The sequence below is a fragment of the Antrostomus carolinensis genome, unplaced genomic scaffold, assembly GCF_000700745.2.
Source record: "Antrostomus carolinensis isolate BGI_N321 unplaced genomic scaffold, ASM70074v2 scaffold22950, whole genome shotgun sequence".
NCBI lineage: Eukaryota > Metazoa > Chordata > Aves > Caprimulgiformes > Caprimulgidae > Antrostomus > Antrostomus carolinensis.
The window spans coordinates 35,966-45,514 of NW_010290850.1; the positions used below are offsets into that span (position 1 = coordinate 35,966).

A 9,549-nucleotide genomic window follows, 5' to 3' on the forward strand; every position below is an offset into this window, starting at 1 on the left:
TCCTGCTTGGCACTTGGAAGTGTTGGCCATGCAAAAGCCATGATCCTGAGGAACCAGAAATCTGAAAACAGAAATGACAGCTGATGTCTGGAGGGAAGGAAAAACTGCCCTAATTGCCCTAAATCACAGAGGGCTGTAAGGACTGAGCTGCTGTTCTCAGTGTCCTCTCTCATTTTCTCATTCAAAGACAACATTTCCCAACTTGCATGCAAGATTCTTGTCATTTGGCAGCTTGAAGTGGGACTACTAACTGCTGGAGCGGAAGATGAAGTAACTAATGAAGTCTGAGTTCTTAAGCAAAATAGTTCTTAAGGGATTTGGAATAAATATTTTAAAATAAATAGGAAATGCCCTCAACCGTGTTGCTCCAGCATTGGAAACCTTTTGCTGATAGGCAGGGAAAGCCCACAGTGGTATGTTAAACAAAATCACAGCTTCTCCTCAGCATTCAGCTCCCCCTCACATGTTTCAGTATTGTTTATTTGAAAAGTGGCTTGGTACCACTGGGCACTCGGTGAAGTTTGTTTTGAGAGGTCAAGAGGGTATGAAGCAAGCAAGAAGAGGAGATATTTCACACGCTCTACGTTGTTGCTTCAAACAGTAAATAAAAATGAGATGAGTTCTGAAATCTTAATCTCAGCATTGTCAAAACTGTAAAATACCCCTCTATATTCACAGAAAAATTCTCGACAGTGAGGCAGTACAGCTTGAAACGCAGGGCGGGCTCCTGCACAGACTGTGCTGTGCACTCATCTCCTGGTGCGAGGGTTTCTCTTGTACGTCCCCCTCTCTTTGCTCTTTGAACAGAAACACGTCTTGCTGGGAAGCTAACAGAATCAAGCTGCTTCACAAATGCAAGGAGACCTTAAAAAAAAAGATGAGGCCAAGCACTTCTTGGATTTGCACCAGGCTAAACACTGTGTTTCAGTCGGAGTCGATCAGATAAAAGTCAAGGCATGATGTGAATTGCAGCAATGCATGTTCCCTGCCTCACATGGCCACGCTGGTGCCTTATTCGGGCTCCTGAGCCAGCACAGCCTGCTCCCATCACACAGCCCATCTGGGATGCTCCTTGCCCGGTATGTCATAGAATCATAGAATGGTTTGGGTTGGAAGGGACCTTAAAGATCATCGAGTTCCAACCCCCCTGCCATCAGCAGGGACACCATCTTCCCTCCAAGACCTCCAGGTCCCAGTCTCCCAGGCTGGCTTCATCCCCGCTCTGTGCTAGCAGCAGGCTGTGCCTGTCCCTGCTCAGCTCATGGGTAGGATGGGATGGAGCCCACCTGGCTCCTGCCTTGGCAGCTGCCCACCACATCCAGGAACAGCAGCGGCGGCTGCAGAGAAGTGCTACAACACTGCAGGTTTGGGAAACAGCCATGGTCGAGCGAGGGGACTTGAGCATGGCTGGTCTGGGCACCATCTAGAAGCGGCAACTGGTGGAGTGAGTTTGGTGCAGATTTCAGAAGAATGACCTGCCAAGGCTCTGCTAAATATATGAAAACTGAGAAATTTTTTTTTTCAGTAGTTTATAACTTGGCCAAATTTGGGATTTTTTTGTTTGTTTTTTTTTCCACAGGAGCAGTAAAAGGCACATCTTTGACATCAGAGTGACCACCTTGCCAATTTTCATGGCATTGCTCCCAACCACATAGGCACTAGAGTTTCACAAATATTTGTAATGAGATTTTTAATCTGGACACAGCATTAACCCCCTTTGCCACTCATTTTCCAAACTCACTGCAATTATTACATGAATACACAAGTGCATGTACACACATTTACATATTTAGTCTGAGTCAGATGCCAGGCATAGAAAATTTGAGCCCAGCAGATCACTATTTCCATTTTCATATACAAATAAAATATTTTAAAATTTAAAATATTCTTCTTTTTATCAAAAGATTTTATAACAGAAAATGTTACAGAGATTTAACAACACACAGGACTATAGGGGTTGGTTTACAGGGCTTACAGAACTAGATGGATGAGTCCATTATGGAGTGGATTGGGAACTAAAAGCTTGGCTTAGTGAAAAAATGTAACTCCAGTTTAGAAAAGACATATGGTTTCAGTCTATCTGTGAAGTGAGTTGTGTAAAGTTGTACTGGTTTCATGAGTTCCTTGCTGTTTGAGTTGACACTCAATTGGTTTATTACTAGTAATAAATGCATTCACACGCTGCCGTATGCTTATGCTATCAAAACCAGCTTCATACAAATAACTGCTCTCTTTCATTTTCAGAGATTTGAAGCCAGAAAATATCCTGCTAGATGATTATGGTAAGTCTCAGAGGTTTACAGATGCTTTCACAGTAAAGTAGATTAAGTTAGTTTTAGAATATATATTGCACAAAGACAAATAATGCTCTGAAATGACTTAAGAGGCTTAGCGTACACTAATTCTCCTGTCTTGGGGTGGGTGAAGTGCTGGAGCTCACCACACGGGTGGAATGAAGCAGCCATGCTGCTCAGCAGGGTCTGTTCTCCAGAGCACGGCTGTGCTGGGGGTGTCTGCCTTTTCTCATTGTTTCTCCATCCTTATTGTTGTAAGGCTGACACAACAGAAAGGAAGCTGGGATTTCTAAATCTGTGCTTCCCGCTCCATTTGCAAAAGTACTTTCATCCTTTGCTGAGCAGACTCTTGGTTTTATGCAAACCCAGGTACCCGTTTGTTGCTGAAGGCAGTGATAATCAAATCTCATGCTGACTTACAGACCAGATGTAGCCCCTTCAGCTGTCAGAGAGTCACAGAATAATGTCAGTCCATCCATCCCCTGTGACCAGTCCAAGATAACTTCCCTACAGCATGCTTCTCATTGCCTTCTTTTTGCACAATTTTAAAATATCTAACACAATCCACTCTAGTCCGTAGCCTCACTGTTAAAATTAATTTCATTGCATCGTAATGTCCTTAATAATTCCTCTTTTCCTTATCAATGAAACTGCTTCATTCAGCCATTCAGAACACACTTTTCTTAAAATGTCCAAACAGTAAATTGCAAGAGCATTGTAGCAATGACGACAGTTGTGGTTTTGAACTAATTTGGGTCATGTTATTATATCTGCTTTATGTTGTTTTGTTTCTTTTTTCCTTCCAGGCCATATTAGAATATCTGATTTGGGTCTAGCTGTTAAAATCCCTGAGGGTGAATCAATCCGTGGAAGAGTGGGAACAGTAGGGTATATGGGTAAGTCTTCAGTAGCTCATCTTTTTTATAATTTGCTGAGATTACTTGAGTTCTGGAGATCTTTCTGCCATATAAGCTAAAGATAAAGAATTTTTAAAGATTCACATTCAGCTGGGTCCAATTCCCTGCAGCAAGTCACCAAGAAGTCACGCTAGTGGAAGTCAGAAGTGGGCGAAAAGATGGACCACAACAGCTCTTAATGAGACTGGTCTACAATCTTAAATCAGCAAAGAAAATTAAAAGGGGGGACAACAACTGGGATTCTAGTGATTTTAGTGTAGATGTATTTTAGGAGGGTTATTTGCTAAAAGAAAGGTTTCCTTCTAGTTTCTCCTTTGTATTAATAGTTAAAATGTATTTGTATGTTTATGATAAAATGGGTAAGTCCACATCTATGGTCATCTTGAGTCTTCCCCTATGTGCAGGGGAGGCGGCACAAAAGAAGAGTAGACTTTTGTACATTGGTGAAAACCATAATCCCTGATTTAACTAGATCTGTTTTCTAAATTCAATGTAATTATTTTCATGCATTCTCTAAATGGGCATATTTCTTGGAATAAAAATTGCTTATGCTTATTTGACTAAATAGGAACTAGCTGATATGAGCCACTGTTACACCATATGGAGGCTTTAAGGAAAGCAAGCAAATCAGTTGTCAGTTCTAAATTTGGTTATCTCAGTGTAGGTTGTGCACACATGAAGGCTCTGTGCTTATGAGCACATGTGTTTGTGTGTTTGTACCCACGCACGGAAGTGAGGATGCTTGCAGGAAGACTGACTATGTGTCCAAAGCACACTGGATGGCTGCAACGCAATATACATGGATTTGTTTTTTAAAGAGGGAAAAAATAGGTTATAAGTTGATCAATCAAAACGACAGAATTTGGTTTTGGAGAAATATCACTGCTTTTTACAGGATGTGTGTCTGTATGTCATGGAGAAATCTGGAAGGACTCTTAAGATTAGACCTTTGCTTAATACTTAGCTTCAAATTCTTTTTGTTTTTTCAGTTGCTCTGACTTGGTAGAGAAGTCAGAAGACAGCATGCACATGGCATGTAGCGTGTAGAGAAAAAAAATGGCATGTAGCATGCTGCATTTTCTGTAATGCCATCAGCAGAAACCAGGAGGTATTTTTATATTTTACCCACCATTCTCTGTCTGTGTATATTCAGTCACCGAAATGGAACTTCTAGAAATTTAAGTTCTTTGCCTATGTAAATATCATGCACGTCCACAAGACACATCTTTCTCCTCCACAGCTCCAGAAGTGTTGAACAACCAGAGATACACACTCAGCCCTGACTACTGGGGGCTAGGCTGTCTCATTTATGAAATGATTGCTGGGCAATCACCATTTCGTGGAAGGAAAGAAAAGGTGAAGAGAGAAGAAGTGGACAGAAGAGTACTGGAGACAGAAGAGGTGTACTCCCATAAGTTTTCTGAGGAGGCCAAGTCCATCTGTAAAATGGTAAGGGGCTTGAAGGCCCAGCGTGGCAGCTTCATTAGCAAGCTGTATATGACACAGTCTGAGCAGTAACACAGTACCATAGAGGGGCTGCAGAGACAAGGACTAACCAAGCTCATCTGTTGATGGGATGACTGCATTCTCTATTCATTCAAACTGTGTTTATTTGGGCTTGCTTCTCCATGAGATTCATCATGGTCATCTTGGGTCCTCTCCAAAGTTTTATGGCCAAGGGAGCGGCATCTATTCTCGTGAGACTTTGAATGTTAGTTTGCAGTCAAGAATGCATTTCTGTCTTTTATAATCTTGTAGAAAAAATAAAAAGGACTTGATGATGCAAGACTCTGACTGTCTCCTGCAAGGAACTGAAAACCCCATGCTTCCATTGTCTTTGGTGAGAGCTGGGGGTAAGCAGGACAAAGATTATGCAATGAAATTATTGTGACACTCAAATGTTGTCCCACCCCATCTCACTAACTTTGTTAGCAGCTTTTCCCCCAGGGTGCCAGGGTATCCAGCTTTTTTAAATACTGTTGAGCTGTCCTTTAAAATGTTTTCTCACTCTTTCAGCTGGGAGTCATTTTCGTAGCACAATAGCCATGTCTGACAATGGAAATCCTCAAACCCTCTGAGAAATCTCAAAGCTGTGTCTGAATTCAACAATGTCTTGTCAACATCCATCTTTAGAAGGCTCAATTTTAATTTGGAAAGGGATGTGGCCTTTTTCTTGATGTTGTTTGCTAAAGAGTGAAGTCTCCTTTGGAGACAATGACATATCTATGTATGCTGGTAGAGAGAGAATGAAGAGAAAGAAAGGTCAACAAATAGGTAGTGAGAGTTTCACCAGTATCTTGTGCAACAGGCAAGCAAACAGGAGATCAACAACATTCTGGTTGGCTGGCTTCATGAAGAGACACTGAAGTCTCCTTGCAAAATAATAATGGTAGTATTGCCAAGTAACATGCCTGGAAGTCATTAACTCACAGTGCACCAACTCATTGCTGAATCCCCGGGGTAGTAATTAACTGACATCACTCTTGATAGATACTCTAGGCCATTCACTGCCCTTAATCTGCAATTCAGAGCCCCCAGTGAAGTTGGCGTGGGAGGATCTAGGACAGCCACAGGCTCTTACAGACCATTTCACGCACTCAAACAGCCTGCCTTCTCCTCTCTAGTAGCATCTCATCTCCCACCAGGTGAGGAGCAGAATCTGCTGGAGTGGCAGAGAGTTTGTGCGTGTCCTGTCATCAGCATGAAATGAAAATGTCGTGAGATGAAAATTATACTCTTGTTGCTTGTTCTGTAGTTAGTTGCAGCATGAGGCATAATGGAATGAAAATATACTTTGAAAATATCCAAGCCCATGAGAACTTAAAGCTTAGAAGAATTAAATGTGATGGGGCAGTTCTGGAGATGACCTACCACTCCCAGAGGAGTAGACAGTGAAAGTCTTTATACTGCAGTGGTCATTTTCATCTTCAAGCCATAGAGCTTATGGTTTCAGGGAGTCAGGGACCTCAGGAAGTTGTTTAGTTCAGTCCCTTGCCTCAGGGAAGCGTGAACTATATTGAAATCATTCCTGACAACTTGATCATTGCTGCTTCACTGTCCAATCACATGGCATGTTTATTTAGGTGGTTTGTGCAGACTCTTAATGGATCCAAAGATAACCCTGTCCTTTTTTGAGCATTAATGCATTAAAAATTACTGTGCCTTCAGGCTGGAAGAGCCTTCTGATACTTCTGATACTGAGCATGATGGCATTTGTGGTTTTCCATCCAGAAGTCATTTATTTTATCAAGCGATATTTTTAAAAATCCACTAATCAAATATATTTTCTCAAATTCTTTGTGCTCTTTGTATTGAAAAACCAGAACTTTGTTGCTTTGTATCAGCATCTTCACAAGGAAACAAAAAATAGTTATGATTAAGTACCCATCATACCTGCAAAATGAAGCATAAAGTTGCAGTACATAAATCTAACTTGAGCCTTCACAAAGATCCAACACCAAAGGCTTTCCTGTAGTGGACTTTTCAGGGCAGGCATGAGGAACAGCATGTTTTCCACCATGTCACCTAACCTTCTCTTCAAATCTTACTCCATGAGCTGATGGTGTCTCCATCATTAAATATATTGTCTTTATTCATTTACTCATTTGAAAACCCTTTAGTGTCACCCCATGTCAACCTTCCTCTCCTGGATGTTTATGCCCATTGCATTTTTGCAGGCACGTATCACAGCTCCCATTAATCATCATCCATCCCATATTTCCATGTTTCATTTTCTAAGTCATTTCCCATAAATCAGACCTCATTTTGGACTGAAACAGAGATGAATAATAAATAATTAGGAACAGGGGCAGCTGGCTTTCTGGGAAGCTCCCCAACCCATAGTTCCCATATAACATAACTGCTTCATGGTGTGTTTTTTCTGTGAAAAAATCCAATCTTTCTAGGAAATGCTCCCTACTTGTTGTTGTTATGTCTTGTACTTCACTGATGTACACACGTGTTTTCCCTGACAAGTGCAGTCTTGCATCCAAAGATGTGACTTGAAGTGCATTCAAGTCAACAGTATTGGATGGGCCCATGTTGGTATGCACTTCTGTCACTCTGTCACTGTCCTGTTTGTCTGTGTTTCCCACAGACTATCTCCCCTGCTGCTTTTTATTCCTGCAGCTCCCATTTTACTCTCCAAAAGGGATCTCTGATTGAAAGGTGCAAAGAAGACAAAGGCAAACTCTTGGTTTGGTGCCCAGTGACAGGACAGGAGGCAATGGGCACAAACTGAAAGACAGGAGGGTCCCTCTGAACATCAGGAAACACTTTTCTGTGGTGAGGGTAGTCAAATACTGGAACAGGTTGCCCAGAGAGGATGTGGAGTCTCCACACTTGGAGATATCTGAAACCCAACTGGATGTTGCCTTGAACAACCTGCTCTAGGTGACTCTGCTTTGAGCAGAGAGATTGGACTAGACAATCTTCCAGCCTCAGCTGTTCTGTGAGTCTGATCTCCATTCCCTTCCCAAAGTGCCTCCCCAACCAACTAAAAGATGATGGATTCTTTTTTCCCTAAAAGCAATTTTTTCTCCTTACCACCAGAAACTCTGTCATCTACTGCTACTACAAACTGCTACTATTCCTGCCTGCTTTCATCCTTCCCCTCTGCTTTCAACCTGGGAAAACAACTTGTTTACACATTATGACACCTTAAAGTTTATCAGTGCTGCCTGAGAATAACTGCTCTTTCATCTATCCTGAGAGGCACCTCAGGCACATCAAGGTGCTCTTCAAATGATTATCATTGTTATTGCAATTGATGATGATATTCTGTAGTAAGCCTTTGCAATAAGCTTAATTGTCACCCATGCCTGAGAGAGTTTTGACTCTTCAGTTGGCCAGATTGGGCTGTGATTTCATAAGCATCAGCAGTGCAACGTTCTGGCACCTTCGGTTCCCACACTATTGTCTTGTCTCATTTAGTAATTGAGAGGTCACCACAGTATTACTTTTCTGTTCTCTAAAAATTGTTAAAAATAGTATGTTTACTTCTGTTTCAGGGTTGAAATGTACCTTGGTAATCCCTTAAACTATTTGATCAGTTGGGTCAATGGAAGTGGTTTTACCATTTTCCCTTTCTCCTTTCATGAGGAGCAATTTTTTACACTCTTACCCTACAAAAAGTTTCCCTTGCTCCTATAATTTGAGGACTAACATCTTAGGATTTTGAGTTATTTATTACATGGTATGATCTGGACATGAACTGACTGATCACATGAAGATAAATAAAGCAGTGCTTTGGGGAATGTTGGCTTTTTTTTAGCAATCCTCACAACGGTTGTTTCTTTTTGTAAAGGAAGCAAAACAAAGTTGTGGAAAAAGTCTCAGACATTGCAGAGTTTGTATCCCCAGCGGGGATCAAATGAGTGACATGAAAGTATCAGAGAGTTCTTTATATCAAGAAAAAGATCTTAACGTAACTTCACGACTCCTACTCAACACACTTCTTTGAAAGTCCTCTTCTGGTCATCATGCTTTGCCCGTAACTCTGTAGACTAAATCCTGCCCTCATTTATACACATCCAGTGTCATCTGGAGCCTTTGTTACCAGAACATAAAGCTCTGCTGCTTGGTATCAACTTCATGCCTGGTTGGATGGCTTAAGCCATCTTTAGATCTGAAGCTCTGTGAATTCTCCATAGGCTTTGGCTGTAGAATTACACTTAAATTATGTTTGGTTGGGTCATTGCACTGCTGTCCCAGGAGGACTTGTCATCAAGCTGATGTAGTTGTTTTTGTTCTGCTCTCTGTTCATATTAAATACATCCTTTGAAACGGAATTAAACAAAAGTGTAGAGATGACTCAAAACGTACAGTTGTTATCTCAGTTTTCTTTCCCTGGTCAGATTCCCAAATGGGATCCATATTTCAGGCTATTACACACATTTACTAGGGCTGCAGGAAATGGTACGAGACTCATTTTTCCTTGGAGAAAGGAGGACTTTCCCTTCTGGAAAATATTCTAGTCTATGCTATCTCTTGCTATCTCTTGCTATCCACAAGAGAAGCCAGGAGAAGTGTCTGGTTCCACCTGTTCCCATCTCTACAGCTGGCTGCAGCTACAGCTTACCAAATTCCATAAATTTCTTATTTTTTTCTCCATTAGGACTCTCTTGGGACTCTCCTCAAGAGGCAGGCAGCTGTTCCCCCTGCAGCAGAGCTTTGCAGAAGAATCCTCTCCTTTCTGTGGTCTTTCAGTCCCAGACTATTCCCAGTGGCCTGTTCCCTTTTGTGTCTTTCAGCCTGCAGTGGCCAGCCACCCACGACCAACTGCATTCATGCTCCAGAGACTTCCTCTGTGCATCTTAGGTCACTGAATGCTCCCTTGT

The 9,549-nt window shown here is 41.7% G+C and overlaps 1 protein-coding gene across 1 annotated transcript in view; it reads left to right on the forward strand.

Moving 5' to 3' along the window:
• LOC104530185 (G protein-coupled receptor kinase 5) overlaps nt 1-4,660 on the forward strand; it is a gene marked incomplete at both ends in the record, with an annotated part of 35,195 nt that extends 30,535 nt beyond the window's left edge. The window contains 3 exons of the mRNA XM_010174698.1: nt 2,245-2,282; nt 3,101-3,190; nt 4,452-4,660. Of these exons, the coding sequence (XP_010173000.1) occupies nt 2,245-2,282; nt 3,101-3,190; nt 4,452-4,660 (337 nt within the window). The remainder of the gene's footprint in view (nt 1-2,244; nt 2,283-3,100; nt 3,191-4,451) is intronic.
• Nucleotides 4,661-9,549: the final 4,889 nt, after the last annotated feature.